Source organism: Musa acuminata, chromosome BXJ2-5 (assembly GCF_036884655.1).
Source record: "Musa acuminata AAA Group cultivar baxijiao chromosome BXJ2-5, Cavendish_Baxijiao_AAA, whole genome shotgun sequence".
Lineage (NCBI taxonomy): Eukaryota > Viridiplantae > Streptophyta > Magnoliopsida > Zingiberales > Musaceae > Musa > Musa acuminata.
Window position 1 is genome coordinate 442,578 of NC_088342.1, and position 23,810 is coordinate 466,387.

Below are 23,810 nucleotides of genomic sequence, written 5' to 3' on the forward strand. Positions count from 1 at the left end.
AGAAAGAAAAAAAAACTGACGAGTATTTTTACAAGTTCATTAAGTTTATATATATATATATACTGTTTAAATGACAAATCGAGAAAACAATCCATTCTCGTACATCCTCATTCCCATAACGGGCTCACCAAGCTATTCTTTTAGGAAAAGCAACAGACACCCACACTCACTCAACCCCACTCCCGTTGTACTCCACTTCCGCCACCGCCCTCTTCAGATGGCGATGCCTCATTTGCCCCTCCTCCGCCTCTTCCTCTCCCCATGTCGCCGACCTCCGCCCCGAGGCGAACCTCCTCATCGCTCCCAACCCCGCCTCCACCGGCAAGAACGCCCCGCCCGCATTCGCCGCCGACGGGGGCGATCCCCTCCTCCGCTCGTCTCCCAACCGGCACATCGCCTCGAAGCAGCTCGCCCAGCGCCAGCTCCTCCCCTGCTTTCTCCTCTCCCTGTCCGAGAGGACCTTCCCGAAGCACGACACCTTCGGCGAGCCCGGATCCGCCGCCGACTCCCGGCCCGACCGAGCGCCCTTCTTCGGAAATATCCGACCGGAGGGCGGTCGCTGCCGTCTCGAGGCCCGTCCGGTGAATCCGGGGGTCCCGATCGCGCTCGGCAAGCCGAGCACCGCGGGCTTCGCCTTGAGGCTCGCGGACGAGCGCTCCGAGATGGATCTCGACTTAGGATTGGCGTTGGCGGACTTGGGGTTGGTGCTGCCCTTGGTGGAGTCGTCGCGATCGAAGACAGCGTTGAGGTCAGTCCAGTCGATCCCGTCGCCGCCGATGGGTACCTGGAATGACTCCGGCGGAAGGTGAGGGTCCTCCTCCGGTGGCGGCATCTGGCACCTCTCACGCGGCGCTCCGGCAACCTCGGTCTCGCCATCAACGTCCATTTCACCCATCCGTGGTAGAAGAAGGGAGAGACGAGAAGAGAGGCGAGGAGGCTTGGAAACAGAAGGAAATTGGTCGAGTTTGGGAATCTCGAAGGACAGTAAGGGTATCTATCACCCAAGCCACCGATCATGCGATTGCGCGAATCTCCAACAGAACGAACGGCCTGATGTGGCCAACTCTGGTAGACGGGGAACAGGAATGAGATTTATAGAGGAAGCCCACCTTAGGTGGCGGTTAGTGGAGACGACGGAGCCGCAAATCATGCGTAAAATTAATTAATTAAAAATATTTATTTATTTATATATACTGTTCTATTGTGGAGTGGAGTCGTTGCCATGTCCTCCTCAGCGACAGAAGGAAGCGGTGGGTGCGTTCAACCACCGTGTTGCTGGTTTCACGAGCTCCACTACTTTGGCCTCTTAATCTTTTTAGTCTTTCTCGTGAGGACATGCAGTAGACTCGGGGTTAGTGTGCTAACTATGACGTAAACCTTTCTATATTATTGAAGCACTATTGAACCAACAGACTGTGGTGGCCGACAAAAGGGCAGTGGGTCCGGTCATCAATTAACGGGCTGGGCCGGATTTAACTTAAGAACGGGCCGGGCTAGAGCGGATCGCTGATGGACGCCACTTGGCTTCGTTTTGTTCGTCGGATTGTGAGTGGCGTCAAGGGTACTTTCGGTATATGAGGAAATAAAAGGAATCGGAGGTTGGTTTTGAGGGGCTGATCGGCTCGTTCTTTGAGCTCGAGAAACCCTAGGATTCGGATTCGCCATGGCTGCGAGGATCGCTGCGAGGTACGTCGCTCGGAGGCTGTCTACCGGGGGGAAGGTGCTCAGCGAGGAGGAGAAGGCGGCGGAGAACGTTTACATCAAGGTCCCCTCGCCTTGATCTGATCCCTCTTATTACCCTGGTCCCGGTTCTTTCTTCCTGTATTCTTGTTGATCTTTTGCTGCTAGGGTTAATTTCTAGTAGATTTTTTGCTTCCAGGCGCCCTAAATTAGTATTTTACATTATCGATTCTTAATGAATGGATCATATATCCTGATGAAATGTGAAGTTGGAATTGATGTGGATGAATCCGTGAAGAGCAGGGCCAAGTGAGAGTGTGATGAGATTTGACTAGATTGTGTAGTTTTGGGAGGAAAGAAGAAGAAGATGGGAGGCTGCATGGTGTAGATGCCCGAAACTTGTGTGGCGAACTAGACTATTATGTGATGTGCACGTGGATAAATTTTGTGACACTGGAATCATTGGCAAATGTTGTATGCCCCACTATGAAATTACCATGACAAGGAATCACGGTGTTTCTTTGTCGGAGGCTCGGAGCTGATATGTATAGATCTAGCTTTATTTCCACGCATTTCTTTTTTTCTAATATATTGGCTTTAGGTTGTCCATGTATGATATGATTGAATGCAGGTAAGTTATGAATGATTATAAATTTTCTGATGAATGGAAGCCTTCTTTTGACCTTCTTCTGTTGTTCATGTCAAGTGTGGCTTGATGCTACCTATCTTCACTTCTGTGCTCCCTCAAATTTTCTTCTTTGCAAATGGAAGAAAAAAGTTATGATGGAAAAGTGTTTTTCTAAAGAAGATGATTGATCTAGCTAAGGACTCTGCCTAGCTATATCTGGGCATTGTAAGATAAGGATTATAAAACTGTCTTTTGTAGTATAAGTGTTAACAAGAACATATTCCATGCTCCCTTGTTTTTCAGACCTCAGGTTAGATGGATTGGCTCTTTTGTTGCATACTTATTCTCCATTGTCACAGTGATAATAGGAACTTCATGGGGGATGCCTTTGCCACCACCTGCAGTTAATATGGCTAAATGCAATTGCAACTGATGTCATCCATTGTGTCACTGAAGGATATTCCTAGTATATTTTCATCTAACTATAGAACCTTTTGCATCTTCCTTTGATTGTGTAAAGTTTAATTTTTGTATCTTGTTACTGCTTAAAGTTCCATATGCTTCGTGTGTTAATAAATAAGAAATATCTATGTCTCATGGTATTGAAGGAGTTTTAAGTTTTGAGGGTTCTTTTGTGTCTCAATGAACAAAAACCTTTACTTGTGTGAATCTTCACTTAACCGACAATAGATCGTCATAGTTGCATTGTCAGAAGATTCTTTTAACCTCTTGGAAAACAACCTAAAGTGATATGTATCTGTAATGATTAAGTTCCTTTTTGCTGCAGAAAATGGAGAAAGAGAAGTTAGAGAAGCTTGCACATAAGGTATGATCACCAGTTCAGTTCTGGGGTTTGCTTTAGTTCTTGGAAATGGAATTCTGTATTTCTGATATTTGTTTTTATTCTCATTAATGGGCATTTCTGTTCTAAAAGAAATGACATGGTAGAAGTAGGAAATTCACAATGGTTTCATAGCCTTGACTTTTACTGTTCATTGTTGATATTCCTGTTCTGTTAAACTTTGCTTTAAATAAGCTCAGCGGATGGAGGGTCTTGAATGCAATTGCTTAGTTGTATTGCCATTCATATTAGTTTTCCAAATTTTTTTAGATTCAGCAACAGATAAGTGACTAAGAAAAATCTTCAATTACTTGCAATCAAGTAATGTAAAATGTTTCTTCACACAATGCCAAGATAATTTTATACCTATATCTTAATGTTGCAAACTCTGAACATCTTCATTTCCAGGGCCCAAAACCAGGAGAGCAAACCCCAGCAGCTGATGTGAAGCCCAGCACACCTCCAGGATCATCAACTGCTGCTGGTGTTTCAACAGACGAGAACCGCAACTATGCCGTACTTGCTGGGACAGTTGCTGCTGCTTGTGGTCTGGGCTGGTATCTCTTGTCTAAACCAAAGAAATCTGCAGAAGTCGCAGACTGAAGCTTCTCTGTGGTTGAAGAGACCACAAACCCTTTTGCTTGTCTTGTTTGTTAACCGGATAGTGCGCTGAGTGCCTACAGGTTTACCCTCTCCATCTGAGGTGGGAATTCAATGCTTCTGCTCCAGTTTCCATCCAGCTTGCACTGCTCTGTTACAATTATTCAAAGCAGTATCATTCAGCTGTCGAAATAAGTTCCGTTTTTTCTGCAACGAGTTGCATCTTGTTTCCGGCTCTTTTATGTGACGAGTTGCATCTTTCTTTTACGCGAAGGATTTCAGGCATGAGCATCGTTCTGATTCTGTGTCACAGTGCAGCTCTACTTGTCACGACGCAGAAAATTAAGACTGCAGCAAGGGGACATGTTCGTGCTCCCCGAGGGGATGGTTCACAAATACTGCAACAACCACTCCTGCAAGTGACCATTTATCTTGGAAGAGCGAACCCTGGTGAAGACTGGTTTCCAAGCCTGAGCATGAGGTAATATATGTGATTTCCTTCTTTATATGATGCTAGACTCGTTTAATGGAAGCTGGAAAATGATGTGGTAACATATAGGGTTCGCACTTCCAAGTGACCATTTCTCTTGGAAGTGTCACTTGGAAGTGCGAACCCTGGTGAAAGACTGGTTTCCAAGCCTGAGCATGAGGTAATATATGTGATTTCCTTCTTTATATGATGCTAGACTCGTTTAATGGAAGCTGGAAAATGATGTGGCTGTTCTCGGGCCTGGCGGTTTATGCACATCAAGAACATTTAATCTTTATTTCCTAGTTAAATCATGTTTCATTATTATTTCAGTTTCTGATGTTTTAATTGTCATAACATATCCTATCCAATTTCGACAAGCAAGTGGAAAAAGTCGTACTAGTCCAACCGTTATTCCAAGGTATGAAAAATCTTTAACAAATTGCAACATCATTTAGTTGTGATGAGGATTATTTAATATTATTATATATTTAGCTAGTTCAAAACTTGATAATATGCATCTAGAATTTGCAAGATTACCACAGTGATGAATAAATACGATAACAAGGAAACCTCAGGTCGTCTCCTCAACTATATTGCAGCAATCTTTCACCAAATCTCAATGATGAAAAGAACCATCTTTCACCAAATCTATCAAAATCAATCGAAATGCATTTTAATGATATGACATGGAAGTCAATAAGAAACCTACTAACGCTGGTTTTTGGCTGCCAAACACAACCAACAATTCAATTTAATTTTTGAATTAAATTAAATTGAATTCATTCTTAAATTCCCACCATTAGATGTCCTTCGTATTCGAAATAAAACCACTGTCAACCGGAAGACCAGTATTCAGAATGGAAAATAATAATTCAAAACATCCAAGAAATGTCTCGATGCCACTTCAAAACAATAACAAAAGGTGATAACAGACAGACTCCAGGCCAGGATGATCAAATATAGGAATCGGTGTCCGCGCCAATATCTTGCCTCGGGAGGCCAAAAGAAATTCAAACAAGTAATTTACTTGATCTTCTTCTTAGGCCTCAGCTGGCAACAAATAAAGCAAGAAACAGACAAAAACAAGACATTAGGTTCACAACAATACCAAGGAACAATCCTGAATAATCAATCTGTAAAAGACAACAATTACCTGATTACTGTGACCACACTTCTTTTTCCGGCAATTGACAGCCCTTGGGTGCAACCGTGCATAACACCTAGGAGGGTAAAATTAGTTAATAGAAAAAATATCTATGAACAAAATTATCATGCTAAATAGAGGCACTTCAAGGAAAATGAAAGGTTTTATTTTCAGCATAAATCATCACAATTATTTATCAATCTTAATGTAGAATGTACAAATGGGGGAAAGATACATCCCTTGTATGCTTGACAAGGCAGGTAAGGGTGGAGAACATGGATCCTCGATAAGCATATACAATTACTTGATACTAAAATACCATAAAAGAAATTTCCAGAAGAACCATCCAGCTTGATGGAATGAAGGAATGACCATCAAGAATGACAAGCTACCTTTCAATTTGTTGGAAAGGCAGCCTTCTACAAATATTCCAAACAGATCAGTTTACTTTTATTATGTCTAAAAGATTCTTTGAGGACATGTTCCACCTATGAAAATCAACTGCAAATAGATCGAGGCAGCTGACAAAGTAAAGGAGACTCGATCTCTGGATCTATGCCAACCTCTACAGCACAATTAGAGCATGAAGGATTCAAACCATAGATCCATATACATTAAACTCGAGGACCGACCTTGGCACAATGGTAAGATTGCTCTATTGCAACATTGGAAACTAGAACTCGGGTCATGGAAATAGCCTATTCAAATATACAGATAAGGCTGTGTATACTCTCCATCCCCAGAGCTGAACCACTCATGTGCGCTGGGCAATTCACGGTATTGAACCTTCCACAATCAATAAACTATTTTCCATTCCAAAAGCAATTCACAGCCATGATCAAGAGGCAGCAAGAGCCTTAGGACGGAACTCGATGACAAAATTCAACTGAACAGTGCAGTGCTATTTGATATAGAAGTACCATTTTTATGCGACAAAACAAAAGTCAACGGACAATTTCACTACAAGAAGGAATAGTCAAGGGATGCATGCGTACTTTCTGCAGATCATCTTTTCCTGGTTGTACTTCCTGGCAAGAGCCATAAGGGAGGGCTCAATGATCCCACCCCTCAGCCTCAGCACAAGATGCAGCGTCGACTCTAACAACATCACGACAACCTCATAAGTTGTCGAAAACACTTGAAAGTCAAATCTATACAAGAGATAAGCCACAACACAATAAACATCCAACCTTTTTGAATGTTGTAGTCGGCTAGGGTTCGTCCATCCTCGAGCTGCTTCCCGGCAAAGATCAGCCTCTGCTGGTCCGGCGGAATCCCTGAAATCAGATGAAAGAAGAGAAAAAAGCTGACGAAGAACCAGGGGAAACAATGGCATGGGATCTGATCGATCGAAGACGAAATGAGCACCTTCCTTGTCCTGGATCTTGGCCTTCACATTGTCGATGGTGTCGCTGCTCTCGACCTCGAGAGTGATGGTCTTCCCCGTAAGGGTCTTCACGAAGATCTGCATCCTTGTCGGTCTCTCTCCTCACCCCGCGCCGCCTCAGTCTCCGCGAGCAACGAACCCTAAGGAGTCTGTATCCGACGAGTCTTTTATAGGCCGCCCTTGTTCGGATCTTATTCTAGGGCTTCTTTCGGTAGTGAATTGACGCCGTTACCCCTAATATTTAGGATCTTATTCTTAACATGATCCGAATCCGATTTCGTCGGATCAAGCTGAGGAACTCCGAACCCTAGTGTGGCTGAAGGGAAGTGAAGGTCCGATTATTTTCGGTGATCTTATCACCTGCCACTTGACGTTAGAATGGTCTCAAATGTCCAAATCTGTCCGTCGGGTGAAAACGTTAGTCAAGTTTTCGATATTTTACCGAGGGATGGTACTAAGAAATTATCGTACTAAAATAATTAGCAATTGGACTAATTATTCATGTGCTATCTACTGTGAGAGCGTGCTATGTATATGTTGTTGGAAAGAAGACACAAATCAATAAAGATTTTTTTAATTAATAGATAATATATTAAGTGTCAATTATTATGCGATACATAATTACCACGTAAAAACTATCATAAGTTAAGTGAAAAATGTTTAGACGATTATATATTATCCTTTTCCAAGGTCACGTATAAAGCTAATTTTCGACGTTACACCCAGGGGCTCTCTTTCTAAAAAAAATTCTCAAACCTACCGAGAGACCTTAATCATAAGGTTGGGCGTCGAAGGGACGAGTAGAAAAAAATTTTTCGACATCGGTCTTAGTACATGTGACGCCCGGGAGCTTGACACTTCCACTTTAGAGCCACCTTAAACACTCCTATGCTCTTGGGTTTGATCCATGTCGGGTTGACTCAAATGTCGATGACGATTTCTCCTAATATTTTTTTGTACTAGAATGAGGGTTTGATATCATAGGAATGTCCGCCTATCAATCCTCTCAATGAAGGCTCCAATGATGAGGCCCTGCTTCCGACCTATATCACTTTTACTAAGAGGGCAATTGTCATCCTTCCTTTATATAAACATGTCTACTTTAGCACAAATGCCAATATGGTACTAGCATCTATTCAATAACCTAGGCCTTTTGCCTCGAAGATGACCTCGAGCCACCTACTTATCCCTGTTAAGATGTTCCTGAACCTCGCATAGTGAGTGCATATGCTAATGAGCATGATGCACACTATTGCCCTGCTCTTGCCTTAGCTAGCCCAATAAGCAACGCCACCATCTCAGTCGCGATCAATAATCTCGGTCGCGATCAATACCTCAATTACCACTGGCACCAAGTCGGGATCCTCCTGTCCAACATGGTGCCAACATCTTAGGATCACCCAAGGCCCGTGAAACTGCTAGTTGAGGGAGCTCCCCGCTCTTGAACCATTAAATTTAATAAATCGTCACACCATCGTTCTGTTTTACTTGAATCCGAGACCCAATAAGCATATTTGATGGATAACTTCTTAATAATTCAACTATGACAAATGAACTAACACTTAGAAGAGATGTGATGAGAGTTTCAATAATCTACTGAGGAAAGTCTAATCGACCCCACCTTGGGTCGGCCTATATTCACTCAAAACATCTAAGAGGAGCTAATCCTGATGAACTTCCATCTCCCATCACTCGATTCACTAACAAGATCTAAGACGTGCAAGAAGCTCATCCGTCACTTATAATATATGCCTTCATGATTGGGCTTAAGCCCTCTCTCTTTTTTTATCGTTGGTAGAGGGGTCATCTACGACGATACACAAGGTGCACTAGAGGGATAACCAATATATTCTTACAGAGGCAATGGTCTCAAGTAAGTACAAGGAAATTTGTAAAAGGTCGAGATATATGTGATTATCGTCAGCCTCGACCTCGAGATCACCATGGTGAAGAAGAAATGACCAATCAGAGTTGTCTCACTCGAGGTCTGAGTCAACTCCCTTAAATATGACTAGAACTGAAGTCTTTTTTACAGATAAAGGAAAAATGCTCTTAAAAGACCCTTAATTATTGAAGATATCGCTGGAGAGGAGGGATAAATCTAAGTACTATCGCTTCCAACATTATTATGGCCATGACACGGAGGACTATCGTAATTTGAAGGAGCAAATCGAAGAACCTATTCATTACAGACATCTTAGGAGGTTCATTCGGAAGCATCGAGAACCTTCGCCCTGACCTTAGGGGTCGGTGGAGAGGCAAATCAATATTATCATCAATTTGAGTGAAGAGGGTCATAACTGATATAGGTAATTTTGTCGATATCCTATATTTTGATAATTCTTAAAAGCATAGGCTCTCGACTAACGATCTCACCCCTATGACTTCTTCGTTAATGATGTTCACTAGCGACTCCATCTACCCTCTCGAGACTATGAGTCTATGCATCAGGTTTGAGGATGAGCCCTACTCCAAAATGGTGATAACCAAATTCATGGTGGTCGACATCCTCTCGGCATACAATATGATCATAGGTTGACCCATGCTCAACAAGTTGAGAACAATAGTGTTAACCTACCATATGGTAATGAAATTCCTAATAAAGACCAACGTCATGTCACAGATAAAATTATAAATTAGGTGTTCGTGTAATATTCATGTATATATATGTGTCTTTCGATTTTGTTCATATTTTGCACAGTATATATATGGTTGATAATAGATTTAACAACCTCATTTTAGTTGGTTTTGGTGGTCGCTTTAAACTTATAAATGAAGGTTGTGTCATGTGGGCATTTCGGTCTGCAGTAAACTTTTTTGGACCCTTTGCTATGCGACTGTTCAAAGTTTGCGAAGTCTATGATTATAATTTGTATTGACTATAAATTGTTTCATAAAATGGTTGCTTATAGATCTCAAGTGAAATGTTATCTCTAATTTATTTTCTCTTTTGTATGTCACAAGGGACCATAGGAGATTTCTGAAATGTTATCTCTAATTTGTTTTCACAACGTTCAATATACCGTAGCGTTACCATTCGAGTTACCGTGAAGAAAGTGGTATGTAGCGAAAATTATGTTGGTGAGGGCAGAGGTACAGAATCCAAACAATGGTACATCAACTTTAGCGAAGTCGATGGACTTCGGGAGTTGCTATGCAACGGATTATGTTAGAGTTGTGCTTCGTCCGAGTGTAACTCGAGAGTCGGTGGACAAAGGTTGATTGTCAAAGGGGTGAACACAATCGGAGGTGATAGAGGCCATGTGATATGTTGGTAGAGGCTACACATGAAGAGATCGCAATTTGAGTTCATCTTACGTTGATCAAAATGCAAGGGATATGTCACCAGGAGGCAATATGGTGTAGCAGATCATGGTGGAACAGTTTGAGGTAATGTGATACACATGGAACCTATCCCATGAGGGACTGGATCATATGAAGATATGATTATGAGCTACTAGGAACTCCACTTCGGTGAATAATACAATGACAATAAGGACTATAGATTCAATGAGTGAATATAATGATACCATAGAGGTGGGTCTTCCGTGCGTGTATCAAATTTTGCATCATATGAAAGTCTTAGTGCACTAGTACAGAATTATTTATGGTCTATGTTTAAAGGTAAATCAGTCTCATTATCATGATATCATCTCGATCTGATTCTCATTGCACAAATTCATAAATATCATAATGCATGCAATGGGCAATATAAAGTAAAAAAAATCAAATAAATAATAAGAAAAAATAATGTGCATCATGTCACACGTGTCATCACTCACGTGATTGGCTTGCAGGGCACCTATGACTAGCATCTTTATATCGTAGACAAAATCTCGAATCACAATATAAGTGATCATCGAGAGACTCGACCAACTCAATCTACGTCGAGAATTGATTTCTTCCTATAATGATGGAAGACCACATGGTCAATCTAATCGTCTCACATTTACTGACTTAATATTTTCAAAAGATGAGTTTTTAATTTGGTCTCCTAATATGACGTGTCATATATATATATATATATATATATATATATATATATATATATATATATATATATATATATATATATATATATATATATATATATATATATATATATATATATATATATATATATATATATATATATATATATATATATATAGTCAATCACACACCACATAAGCAATCATACCAGATGATCATAGACCATAGTCTAATGTGATCAAGCTCAAGCTAGTGGGCCTAATCATTCACATCACGATCTATGTGTGCATTGGCGCATCTCCATGCCCTATGATCATCCATCTCGTTCTCATCGATTCTGTTAGCATCTCAACACATATCTATATGTATCTATATGTCGTGATCATCTGTCTCTACCTCATGGGTCTCGTTGCCACAAGCACACAAGCCTGATAATAAACGAGAAAATTTGGAGGCTCGTGGGGCTCAATAATAATAATAATCACATCACATGTACACACACATCATACATTCCATGATTATCCGTCCACATCTTTCATCATATGCACACATCACTATATAGGACTACTAGATAATAATAATTAATTTAATTATTTAATTAATTATATGTAGCATTTTAGGAACCCTTCCATAGGATGTCGCACATGATAAGTAGTCTCTTATGCCGCTAGAAAACCCTAGCCACTATGAACTCTCCTGCAACCATGAGTCTTAGGCCACAGGATTGCCTCGTGTCGTTAGGAAACTCTAGCTACAAATGAGTCCTTTGCAGCCATGAAACCTTGGCTGCAAGGCAACCATGGGCAGTCAGGAAACCTAGTTGTTTGCTTGCCCCATGCAGTTAGGAATCTTGTAGAGAAGATATAATATAGCCAATGAAGCACAAGCGCTATAGGAGCTCAAGAGTCATGACCATGTCTTGATCATGGGAACCTTCTATGATCTAACGATCCTTGATAACTTTGGGGTTGATCAAAACTGTCCACTCTAGCGAGAAAGAAGAAGTTCTCTCTCCTGCCTTAGAACTACCCAAAAGTAGAACTTGAACCCTCTTGGCTATTGATTGGCTAAGAGTTTTAGATTCAAATGAATTAGAAGAGAACATCTTCTCAATCTAGTTAAAAAGAGCAAACAAGTGCTTTAGACATTCGAGGAAATGAAGGGCAAGGGGGTAATAGTACTAACAATGGAGGAGCTCAGAATGTAAAGTGAGCCCTACAATGGAGGGGGTGGGTCATATTTTACCTCCGGAGTTAAAGGCGATTTATCTGCCACATCCCAAGTTAGAGCTAGGTATGCTTCAACGACTAAAAGAAAACCCGGAGACATACCTTGATTAAACTACTTTAAGCCTAAAGTTTTGGCACCATAATGGTCAATGAGCAATATAGCTAATGAAGCATAATATTATGTCCCGTACAGTATTTTTGTTGAGGAAACATCTCAACAAAAACACTATAACATAATTAAAAATCAAGATAAATAAGTAAAATAGAATCAAAATACACTAAGAAACTAAGAATCATTAATACATCAATCATAGGAATCGTTTGATTCTAAAGTGAATCAAATAGAATCAAAACACAGGAATCATTTGATTAAAGTATGTATTTAAATAGTTTAGGGATAATATTACCCATAAAAAATATAAATAAAAATTAGCTTGTTACAATATTTTGACCATCACATAAAAATATTATAAAACCTACTTAATTGTAAATGACTAAATAAAAATAAAAAAAATATGATGTCATAATGAATGGTCTTGAAAAAATGACACTGAAAACATATAGTATTTTTTAATAACTTTATAAAGTTTTTAATATCTTAATAAAAATATCAAAAAACTATAAATGAGCAAATAAAAAAAATACTATAACGATTCAAAATCGATGAAAAAACCAGCAAAAAAATTGACCAAAATAATTAGTGAGGGATGTTTTAGGTATTTTTGCAATCACAGGATACTGCTTAAGCAACACTAAAAAGGATTGCCTTTTTGAAAAAAGCTGAAAAGTGATCAATTATAGAGAAATCACCCTATATAGTTTATCTCTAAAGATTTTTAGAGATATCACCAAAATTACTCTTTGGGCTTTTTTTTGTCACCGAACACCGGACATCGTTGCTTTGAGCTTTAGGATCCTCTCCAAATCCTACGCAGATCATTCCTCCGATTCGCCTATTTCCAACATCTAAACCTCATCTCACATCTCCACCGTCCACTTCTCCAAGACAACGAGATCGAATGGGCGGCTGCAAAGTGAGGAGAACAGTTTGGACGGTCCAGATTCGCCATTAGCTATACAAATCACAGAAATCGTAATAGAATCCCTACAATCTCGAACGTGGTAGTGTCAAATTACGGGTATTTTGGCCATTTAATGATGGCCAGTTCGGAGATTCAAACACCATCAAAATCCACGCCGACATTGAACTTGTACGTAGGGATGGCGTGGGTCCACCTGATTTTCCAGTTGCGTATCAGGTAGCTGGACGGGTGAAAGATCATCCGGTCGCACGTTTCTGAATCCCATAACACCTCTCGGGCCATTTCGTTCCCCTTTTTTTTCATTATGATTTATTTTATCGTTCTTTACCCCTCCACCTTTCTGCACCCCATCGCGATCGCATGCGCCGCGCCCTCCAATCCATGCCTCCTTCGATCGCCTCCTCTCGCCTCCTCGATCGATAGCTGCGCGAGTCGAGTTTGGGGTTATAGTAGTTTAGGGCTTCGTTGCGGCGCGGGGTGAGAATGACGCAGAACGGGAAGCTGATGCCTAATCTTGACCAGCAGAGCACCAAAGCTCTCAACCTCATCGTTCTCCAGCGGATCGACCCCTTCGTGGAGGAGGTCCTCATGACCGCTCCCCACGTCACCTTATACGAGTTCAACATCGAGCTCAATCGATGGGTACGCCTCGATCGGAGACCCCTTCTTCTTCTATCTTGTTTCTGGCTGGTCTTTGTTTCGCTTTTGCGCCATCTGATCTAGGGCTTTGACGGTTTGTGTTTTCCGTAGAGTCGAAAGGACGTCGAGGGATCGCTCTTCCTTGTCAAGAGGTAACTGCTGATCTCGCTATTAGGATATGTATGTTGATCTTTCAGTGAATTGTTTTGCCTCATCTGATGTTTTCTCTTGTACTGATTGAAAGATTGGCTATTGTGTAATCTGGATTTGGGTTTTTATCATTGCCTTTTTTCCTTTCCACTCCATCGATTATGAATTTTATTGTTGTAGTCACTTCTAATTGTGATTGCATCAGACTCTTAGAGTCTGACCTTCGATTTAGGATCTTGATTCCTTAGATCTAAACTTATATTGGAATGTCATTTTATATTCTTTTCTAGTTTGGCATTGCCATATTTTGATGTATCTGCCGAATATTACAAACAAATAAGTGCATCTTTGCAGGAATGCACAGCCAAGATTTCAGTTCATTGTCATGAACCGGCGGAACACAGGTTACGAACTGGTCCATGCTAAATTCATTGACGTTTCATGTTAAAAATAGTTTTTTTATAGGTGTTTGCCAAATATGTTGAACTTGACAATGTTATTTGTAATCACTAATGTGTTATAAATGTGTAGTCAAACAGTAAAGAAGAGCCTTTTTTTTCTTGGCCTGATGGACAATAGAGTCAGTTTATCATATAAACAGGTTTTTTGGATTCATTAGACATTTATTAAAGTGATCTTAATGAGCTAAAACTATTTTTAGGTTGAACATGATCTTTCTATTTTCTAATGTTCCAACTGATCTGTTTTACAAATTAGTCCTGCAGAGGATTGTACTCACAATCTTAGGAGCAGAAATTTCACTCAGTATATATGCATGTACTGGTATTTTCTTCTAGTCATGTAGGCATTTTCAAATAAATTAATGCCTTATTTGCATGTAAGAATAGTTAGTTTCTCTCTCACAACAACAAGCTCTATAATTGAATTTCTTTTGGCGGACAAGTTAATCTTGTTCTGTATGCAATTTCGTCTTGTTTGCAGCTTTAGTTTCACTAGTCTGGAATGATCACTCTGTACTAGGCTGCCAAACATTTCTTGAATCTGCAGTTTTGGTCCATACATATCTTGTGCAGTGCTTTGTAGTGGGTCAAGGGTGTCAAACTTGGAATTTGGAAAGAGATCTCACAAAGCTAAACTCTTCTGGTTGTGGGGTTTGCTACTCAGTTACATTGCTTTTTATCAATCTTGCTTTTTTGAGTGGACTCTATGAGCATTGTTGTGCTCACATGAGCATCAATGAACAATTTGTACTATTGTGATATAGAATACATAGGTTCTGCCCACATGATGAAATACATGTTGTTCGAAGATGATATATTGATTTTTTGGATGTTTGGGTATACATAAGCATTTCCGTTAAATAGTAGTGGTTAACTTTGTTTTATGCGATGCAAAGGGAGTATGTGAATGATGGATTGTTGAATGACAAGTGGAGAGAAACTTAAGTAATCTGCTTGTTTATAGCTTAGTAGACTATAGTCAACAATTTTTGAGATACATCTCTCTCTCTCTCTCTCTCTCTCTCTCTCTCTCTCTCTCTATATATATATATATATATATATATATATAGAGCAAGAGATAACTATCCACATAGAGCATCTATTCGGCAATGAAATCTCACATGTACATAAGTTTTTCTTCGTGTTTTGTCTCTATATATGTAGGTCTAGGTTGATGGCATTTAAGTTTCGTCAGGAACATTTCTTCAGAGGAATATATATTTGAGGCATTTGATCCTTCTCTCTTTTGGACATATTGTACTGGGCTTAGTATTGATATGCTAATCCCTGTGGCACCCTTAGTCTCACAACTATGAGGAGACGTCAGCCATTCTGATGGTGCTAAGGGCAAAGTGTCTTGGCTTTCTGCAGGTATTCACAATTTTGATAGGCAAACAGAGGACACCAGAATTACAAGGAAATTTGGCATATAACTGCTCAAAAGAAAAACTTACAATACTAGAGCAAGAGCAGGGTAACAAATAGCTGTCACCTGAATACTCTGCACAATTGTGTAGTGACTGACTTAAATCTTTAATGCTCATCTCCTAGATATTTCCTGGGAGCAATATCCTTTTATCTACAGCTCAGGATTTCCATGGTGATGAACTGGCAAACAAAATTTGACCAAAATGCTTGTTATCTATAGCTTTGCCATCAACCCTAAGAATGATGCCCTCGCATGGGAAAAACCCTTGCCGCTCAATAGAAAGGCCCTCAGTCACAATATTCTCATGTACTAAACAAAACAACTTTTGTAAAATATGTACATTATTATTAGGGACTATTACAATTTGAAAACATTACATTTGGCAGAGAATAAGTTTCTTAACATTTCAATGCCTCATCGAAGCCTTCTTGTATGCTGTAACTTGATTTTTCTCATGTTGCAATCTCCAGTCTCCTAACTTGGTATTGACTTGAGATGTCCTCATCATTCACTAAATACTCTGTATCTATTATCCCTCTGGAGGGAGTTCAAATTCTCAATTCTTAAAAATTTGACTTGAATTACCTCTAAAAAAAGCTCGTGGTGTTAAGCTGAGTTGATTTGCTTCTTGAAGGATCTTATAAATTGGCAACTCATATTAAATATAGGTGAATCTTTAGCTATGTTCAGAGCTGTACTCTATAAGAGACCTTCCCTACCCATTCAATGATTGGGGGGGGTTTCAAACTTAGTACAATTCTTTTGTGAATTCTACTTTGAAAGAACTTGAGTGACATTGTTTGGAGTTCTATCAGCACCAAGTCACCTTTCTTGAAGTCTTGAGGTCTCATCCCTAAATCTTCTCCAAGTACACTTGTGCTATCTTTATATTCTTATGCCACTTCTTACCAACATAATAAGTTAATGGACTATTACAATATTGAATCACAAATTGTGATGTGCTTCACCCCTAAATATTTTCCAAATATGCCTGTGCTGTCTCTATATTTGGCATTACTGGTTGAATACAATTTATCTGTACTTTTGTTTGCAACTACAAGTGTCTCTTGTTGAAGTTGATAGAGATCATATAACAAGATGAGATGAGCTTGGTATAAACTTTGTCCTATAGGTTCACTTATGTACTTGTGATTCATCTGATTAACAGATAATCTGGTTGAGGATCTCTTGGGAGATTTCGAGTATGAAATCCATCTTCCATATCTGTTGTATCGAAATGCAGCTCAAGAAGTCAATGGAATATGGTTTTATAATTCACATGACTGTGAAGATGTAGCAAATATTTTGAGCAGGTACAAGTACTAATTTCTTCAACGTGTTGCTGAGAAAACATGCCCTTTCATTTTTTATTTCCAGAATATTTTATTCACTTCACTATATTTAAATGACTTTGAAGACTTACTGTAGAACTCTAAAAAGTGATTTTATGTTAATTCTTATTGCCAAATACTTTATAATTATAGATTATAGTAAGCATAGTATCTTTGTAGATTGTACATCTTTAATCATGGTTTGCAAAATCCAGACCAGATTATCTAGGAGTGACATGATTGGAATATTTTCTGGTAAGAAACATATAAAATCATTAAAAAAAAAGAGCAAAACATTAGGTGAAAATATGAAACAAAATTTTAAAAAGAATAAATAATATGCACTGAGAGATTCTTCGACCTTCATATTCCATTAGATGTCTAACATTTTAAAACAAGGAACTGAAATATAAAGATGAAAACTTTTTAAAAGCAACAGAAAATAATCAAGAATAGTTCGTGAAGATCTATGATACATATTTTATCATACAAGGATATTATTATAGTAAATACCTAGTATTTGTATCTCATACAAAAATATTTAAAATCTGTCAGACATTTTGAAGACGTTGTGAACTTTATTACATTCTTATGCTGAAGACTAATGATCATAATTCAGAAGAACTATGACATTATCCATATAATCATATCGTACAAAGGTTTACTGTACTAAATAATTATTGTATATATATCATAAGAAATGATTAGAACTTACCTGCCTCATATTCTAGCTATGAAAGGTATTCCTTGGCAGGTACATTTTGTTCCTCTTCTGTCATGAATTTTCAGTCATATCTGTTGTTCCTCATTTTATTCATATGTTGAACCTAAGAAACAAATCATTGTAATCTACAGTTGTAGTTCCACCTCTTGCTTAACTGTGCTTTTCCATACATGATTAATTTTTGGAATCATGGGATCCATCATGTTATTCTTTATATGGACATACATTTCTGCAAGTTACCTGAAAAGACAGTCAGCTTAAAATAGGTATAGGGTTTGCTTTTCATGAAAAAGATCGATCAGTATTATATGTTATTCAGTATTCCTCTTTCCTCATCTCCTAATATTATTTTTAAAATTGAAGTCCTAGAATCTTATTCTGCATCATATATGATCTTCAGTTTTGTCATATGACGAATTATAGTGCTCAAGACTGACATTATCAATCAGTATTCCTCTTTCATCTGCATCAGTTTTGTCATATGACAAATTATAGTGGTCAAGACTGACATTATCTTTTATTCAGGATACTTAATGCCTATTCTAAAGTACCTCCGAAGCCTAAGGTATCTTCTAAAAGGTATATGCTATTATCCCTTTGGTCCTACATGCTTAGTAGCAGCCAATGGTATTGTTCATTTTCCTTTAGTCTGCTTACTATACTTTTCATGATTTTTATTAGCATATGTTGTGGTTTAGTCTTGACCTATTTTTTTTCTTTTTGGAAAGCAATGTTTCCTTTTTCCTTCTAAGGCTTTATTGTTTGCTCCCTACACATATGCTTGGACATAAAGTAATATCCACCTTTTTTTGGGTAATCCAGTCTTTTAGGGGATTCTTGATCATTATTTTTTTCATCATTAGGTGCTATCTTTTCAATTGACATCCTTCTTGGAATCCTATGTCTATAGTAGTTGTCTGTTCTTTTAGTTTTCTCAAAATTTCGACAAGAAATTTGTAGCTGCTATATCTGCATGCATATGTAATTCCACATTTGATATCTACGATCATTTCTGTGTCATTTGTAAAATATGGATGGCTGTTATTATGAGTAATTTCCCTTTTTCTTGCAACAGTGAGTTTGAGGAGCTTGAAGCTGTACCTACTTCATCAGTAATTGAAGGTCCTCTTGAGCCAACTACATCTGCAGCTACACCAATTCCGGATGTTCCTGATGATGCATTGACAAACTTCTTTGGTGTATGTTTTCTGCTAATTGTACCATTAGTTGTATCGTCGTGTCTGCTGCTAGTAAGTGTAGCTTTTAGGTGTACTATGGTCTACTCTTTATGTGATGGTAATTCTACTATTTTTAGTAAATTATGGTGCCGTGTTCGTCAGGCAGTAGGTCTACTTTTTATGACATGGAAATTATTTTGTTTTTTCAGAATGCTCTGAACATTGGAAACGCATCAAATGCAGCAATTTCAGGGCAGCCACCTCTTGTCGCAGCAACTGTTCCTGTAACTTCTAATGAATCAAGTACCAATCCATCTGTGATACCAACTGTTCAGCCAACCCCCGCTTTTCCAGCTTCATCCTGCTTAATGCCACCTCTGGAAACTATTGAATCAAGTAGCGGAAATATCAATCGTGCTACAAGTCTTGTGAAACCTTCATTTTTTACTCCAGCACCTTCTACATTGGCAATGCCTCAAGCAGCATCTATAACTCCGAATGCTCCTCCACTGTATCCTCCAGTGACAATGCAGCGTCCATATGGCACTCCATTACTACAACCCTTTCCACCACCTGCTCCATCTGCATCCCTTACTCCGGCTCCAAACTATGGCCCAATTCTTACAAAAGAAAAAGTCCGTGCTGCACTCTTGAGGCTCGTGCAGGTAAGTTTTCTTCCCTTCTGCTGCACTATTTTTTTTCTCATCCGTCTTGACAATAAATTATTGGTACTGCATTGGATGGACTGGTCCCCATACAACTTGTTCATTGTGTTTCTTGTTTTTAAGTAAATAGCCATATGATGATCGTTTCCTTAGTACAGATCTTGCACACTACATTTCTAGCAGTGTGTTTCTTTTTCATTCTTGCACTTTCATTGTCCTCTCATTTTTGATCTTACCACCCATTATCCTGCTCACTCAACTTTCCATGCAAGTTAACAAACGTTTTGGATAATTCCATGACTGGAAGTTAGTGTTGTGGATCCAGTCCCTTAATCTAATTTCTGATGTGCCATGTAGTTCCGTTGTGCCATGTAGTAATTTATTTTTCCCCTCCCTTATGGTTTTGGTATATCACTTGAAGTCTTTCTTCCCTCTTATGTTGTGTCTTCCTACTAACCATTCACTCTGCTTACACTTAGTGATGTCATCAACTTCTGATATTTCTTTTTATGAAAGTCCTCTGTCATGATTGATCTATTTTGCTTGTAAATGCTGCTCTCATCAAATGTATTGTGCATGGGAGCTCCATTGGGAATATTTATTTTTATTTATTTTGCATTTATTTTTCAAGCAGAGATTAGTGTTGCTATTTCTTCAGATCTGATAGTCTCTGCTTGAAACTAAGTGGCTTGTTACCACAGAAGACTGAAGCAACTCCAAGGATGACTTGACTGGCCATTTATTGATATTAAATTCATTGTCTATCCTATTAACAGAATTTTTACAGTTGAAGTATACATTTCAGGGAGGGTGTTTGCTTTTGATATTTCTTTTTGCTTGTTGTACTCTGAATAGTGTAATGGACTAAAGTTGATCTGATCATCTAAATGTGTTCTTTGCAGAACAATGAATTCATTGATATGGTATACCGGGAGATGCTAAATGCACATTACCCGTGATGAGCAAAAGATTTGGGTGAGAGATGGGACGATTCTCGGTGCATATAATTACTAGTCGAGCTGCTTTTTCTTGTAGAGCTATTTGTAAATCTTTCGAGTGGCAGATAACGACATAGAACTTTTGTTCATATAACTTTTTCCTTTATTTTTTTTGGGATTGTATGTAGATGGGAGTATCTAAAATTTTCTTCTGGTATGCTATCTGATCTCACTGGGAATTCAGCACAAGTTCATATGTTGCCTGAATTTTCTTAGCAACACGGACCGATGCATCAAATCATGGGATGCTATTTCCAAAACTTAAAACATCTTGTTGCTGAAGTTTACTTGTATTCCGTAGGCTCTACATCTGTGAGATGTCATCACACCATGTTTCTATTACTTAACAATGTCTTGATCTTTGGGATCAATTATTGTTTTTTACCAAAGTGAACGATATATTTGTTAGGATCGAGAGCACTAAGAGGGGGGGGGGGGGGGGGGGTGGGGGGGGGGTGAATTAGTGCAGCGGATATCTCTCAGCGATTAAAAACGAAAGCTGCGTTCGTTCGATAAAAACTATTTTGATGCAAAAGTCAATTCTAAGATTACTTATGATTAAGTGCAGTTTATGTCTAAACACAGTTTGCGTCTAAGCGCAATTTACGCAGTTTGCAGTTTGCGTCTAAATGCAGATTGCGTCTAAGCGCAGTTTGCATCTAAGCGTAGTTTGTGTCTAAGCTTAGATTGCGTTTAAGCGCAGTTTGCGTCTAAGCGCAGTTTACGTCTAAACTCAGATTGCGTCTAAGCGCAGTTTGCGTCTAAGCACAGTTTGCGTCTAAGCGCAGATTGCGTTTAAGCGCAGTTTGCGTCTAAGCGCAGTTTACGTCTAAAATCAGATTGCGTCTAAGCGCAGTGCAGTTTGCGTCTAAACGTAGTTTTACGTCTAAACACAGTTTTACGTCTAAACGTAGTTTTACGTCTAAACGCAGTTTGCGTCTAAACGCAGTTTTATGTCTAAACGTAGTTTTACGTCTAAACGCAGTTTGCGTCTAAACGCAGTTTTACGTCTAAACGTAGTTTTACGTTTAAAAGTAGTTTACGTCTAAAACACAGTTTTACGTCTAAACACAGTTTGCGCAGTTTACGTCTAAACGCAGTTTTAAAGGGATCTGAACTTAGAAACTTCGTTCGTAAAAGCGCAGAAGACAGTTTTGCAGAATCAAAACGTAAACGTAAACTGTAATGTATGAAAACACCGATTTACGTCTAAATGCAGATTCGGAAAGATCAGCACTTAGAAACTTGTTCGTAAAGGCGCAGAGAGCAGTAGCTATGTAGGAGGTTTGCAGTAATGATAAAGTGCTCAAAATAAACGCAAACCAGAGATTTAGAGTGGTTCGGTCAGTCTTGACCTACTCCACTTTTGGCTTCCTCCACCGACGAGGTCACCGACGTCAACTAGAAGCCTTCCTTCAATAGGCGAAGGCTAACTACCCTCTTACAGATTCACTCCTTTTGACGGGCTTAGGAGACAACCCTTACAGAAGTTTTCTCTCCTCTCTTTACAACTCAAACTTGAAGAATAGAAAGAGGAGAACTAGCAGTTTTGAGCTCTAAGAAACACAGAAAGATAGCAAGATTTCGAGTGTGTGTTCTGTATCTTTTCAGTGCTGAATGGGTGGGGTATTTATAGGCCCCAACCCAATTCAAATTTGGAGCTCAAAACGATCAAATCCCGGAATTCCGGGATCAGGTGGTTGCACCTCCTGACTGGAGAGGTTGCACTGCCTGGCAGAGCTCGAAGACTGAGCCCAGGCGGTGCCACCTCTTGACTGAGGCTGTTGCACCTCTCTGCCAGAGCTCGAAGACCGAGCTCAGGCGGTGCCACCTCTCTGTCAGGGAGGTTGCACCGCCCAGTCTTACTCGAAGACTGAGCTCAGGCGGTGCCACCTCTCTGTCAGGGAGGTTGCACCGCCCAGTCTAGCTCGAAGACTGAGCTCAGGCGGTGCCACCTCCTGGCTGGGGAGGTTGCACCGCCCAGTCTCGCTAGGAGGCTTAGCCCAGGCGGTGCCACCTCCTGGCCTAGGCGGTTGCACCTCCTGGTGCAATCAGGGTCCGAATGGTTAGCTCCATTCGGCCCAATTTCAGTCTTTCAGGGGCCCAATTGCCCCAAGATTAAGCTAATGGGATCACCTCCCATTTTCCAACTTAATCAATGTGCTAACTACGATTAGATCTAAGACAATTTCTGCAGCTTTGCTTCGGTGCGTCAATCGCTTCTTCCAGCGAGTTTCCGGCGAACTTCCGTCGATCATCCGATGAACCCTCGGTGATGCTCCTGCGGACTTCCGGCAAACTCCTGGACTTTGCGACGATCCACTTGGCGAGTTCCGACGAGCTTCGCTTGGCAAGCTTCTAGACTTCTCGGATCTGTTCTCGCAGAACCTCCGACGACCGTCCGAACTTCCGTCGAACTCTCGAACTCCCAACGTGATCATGAACTTGACTCCGGCGCAACTCCTGCTGCTTGTCTAACTTTCATCGTAGTTAATCCTGCACATGTAAACAAAACTTCGATCGAGACAATTAATCCTAAGCGATTAACCAAGTTGTCCGGCATGTCATTGGTCCCTCGACGCTTCGTCCGATTCTTCGGCGCATCGTCCTTTCCTGCGGCCTATTGCCCAATCGGTCAGTTGGCTTCGCAACTCCGATATCCTTGGCACAATACCCGCTCTTCTTGGCCCGATGCCCGAGTCCACGGCCCGAAGCCTTCTGTCGATACGTCGACCGATCCACCGGCCCGACGTCCAATCTTCTGACATGTTCCTCCGGCACAACATGATTTTCCTGCTTTAATTGTCTCATCCTGATCAAAGCATCCTGCGTCACTCAAAACGCAGATTAAATCATAAACATATATCAAGTAGTTTCATCATCAAAATACGAGATTCAACGATATTTTGATTGTCCGATATGTGACTTGGGTTTGGAGCAAATCGAGGTCCTATGTCAAGTTTGTCTTAAGTTGAGGTGCTGAGAGTTTGGGGATCTCGGTCGAGACATGGAAAAAGCTATGTTGAGAGTGGCATGCTTAAGTTAATACAGATTTAGATGGTTTGATGAAGTGTTGAAGTTGATAAATGTGTTTCAAAGACTCTTGAGAATACACCTTTGGGAATTTTTTTTATAGTATGATGGGTGATCGGTGGATTGAGATCAATGTTGGGTCAATGTTGGGAATAGCTACATGCTTAAAATTAATCTAATCACTTTTTTGAGTTTGGTAATAGCAT

General features: G+C 39.8%; 4 protein-coding genes across 5 annotated transcripts; 2 read left to right on the forward strand and 2 right to left on the reverse strand.

The window, feature by feature from the left end:
* Positions 1–166: 166 nt before the first annotated feature.
* LOC135613214 (uncharacterized) lies at positions 167–895 on the reverse strand. Its single transcript, XM_065110311.1, has one exon. The coding sequence runs from the start codon at positions 893–895 to the stop codon at positions 167–169; it is 729 nt and encodes a 242-aa protein (XP_064966383.1).
* Positions 896–1,409: 514 nt separating this feature from the next.
* Positions 1,410–3,962, forward strand: LOC103983663 (uncharacterized protein At2g27730, mitochondrial-like). The gene is made up of 3 exons (XM_009400918.3): positions 1,410–1,765; positions 3,096–3,134; positions 3,558–3,962. Exons 1-3 carry the CDS (start codon positions 1,664–1,666, stop codon positions 3,750–3,752), a joined length of 336 nt encoding a protein of 111 aa, XP_009399193.1. The 5' UTR covers positions 1,410–1,663; the 3' UTR covers positions 3,753–3,962.
* A 1,110-nt stretch (positions 3,963–5,072) lies between these two features.
* Positions 5,073–6,900, reverse strand: LOC135611966 (ubiquitin-ribosomal protein eL40 fusion protein). Its single transcript, XM_065107639.1, has 5 exons — positions 6,734–6,900; positions 6,556–6,642; positions 6,361–6,463; positions 5,375–5,441; positions 5,073–5,271 (listed from the first exon to the last, which is right to left on the reverse strand). Exons 1-5 carry the CDS (start codon positions 6,834–6,836, stop codon positions 5,245–5,247), a joined length of 387 nt encoding a protein of 128 aa, XP_064963711.1. The 5' UTR covers positions 6,837–6,900; the 3' UTR covers positions 5,073–5,244.
* A 6,411-nt stretch (positions 6,901–13,311) lies between these two features.
* Positions 13,312–20,728, forward strand: LOC135611967 (mRNA-decapping enzyme-like protein). 2 transcript variants are annotated; one of them, XM_065107642.1, is made up of 8 exons: positions 13,312–13,638; positions 13,747–13,787; positions 14,140–14,189; positions 16,844–16,988; positions 18,256–18,309; positions 18,806–18,929; positions 19,118–19,573; positions 20,275–20,541. In XM_065107642.1, exons 1-8 carry the CDS (start codon positions 13,480–13,482, stop codon positions 20,302–20,304), a joined length of 1,059 nt encoding a protein of 352 aa, XP_064963714.1. In that variant the 5' UTR covers positions 13,312–13,479; the 3' UTR covers positions 20,305–20,541. The 2 variants fall into 2 exon arrangements, with proteins under 2 accessions (XP_064963714.1, XP_064963713.1); XM_065107641.1 differs by having other exon boundaries at positions 13,313–13,638; positions 20,476–20,728.
* Positions 20,729–23,810: the final 3,082 nt, after the last annotated feature.

Excerpts from the sequence above, each read along its gene's own strand:
- LOC135613214 (XM_065110311.1), bottom strand. The coding sequence starts at position 895 with ATGGGTGAAATGGACGTTGATGGCGAGACCGAGGTTGCCGGAGCGCCG.
- LOC103983663 (XM_009400918.3), top strand. The coding sequence starts at position 1,664 with ATGGCTGCGAGGATCGCTGCGAGGTACGTCGCTCGGAGGCTGTCTACC. Across the intron at positions 1,766-3,095 it reads CGGAGAACGTTTACATCAAG|AAAATGGAGAAAGAGAAGTT; the intron begins GTCCCCTCGCCT and ends TTTTTGCTGCAG. Across the intron at positions 3,135-3,557 it reads TAGAGAAGCTTGCACATAAG|GGCCCAAAACCAGGAGAGCA; the intron begins GTATGATCACCA and ends CTTCATTTCCAG.
- LOC135611966 (XM_065107639.1), bottom strand. The coding sequence starts at position 6,836 with ATGCAGATCTTCGTGAAGACCCTTACGGGGAAGACCATCACTCTCGAG. Across the intron at positions 6,464-6,555 it reads CGACTACAACATTCAAAAAG|AGTCGACGCTGCATCTTGTG; the intron begins GTTGGATGTTTA and ends TGATGTTGTTAG. Across the intron at positions 5,442-6,360 it reads GAAAAGATGATCTGCAGAAA|GTGTTATGCACGGTTGCACC; the intron begins GTACGCATGCAT and ends TTACCCTCCTAG.
- LOC135611967 (XM_065107641.1), top strand. The coding sequence starts at position 13,480 with ATGACGCAGAACGGGAAGCTGATGCCTAATCTTGACCAGCAGAGCACC. Across the intron at positions 13,639-13,746 it reads ACATCGAGCTCAATCGATGG|AGTCGAAAGGACGTCGAGGG; the intron begins GTACGCCTCGAT and ends TGTTTTCCGTAG. Across the intron at positions 18,310-18,805 it reads CCTAAGGTATCTTCTAAAAG|TGAGTTTGAGGAGCTTGAAG; the intron begins GTATATGCTATT and ends TTCTTGCAACAG.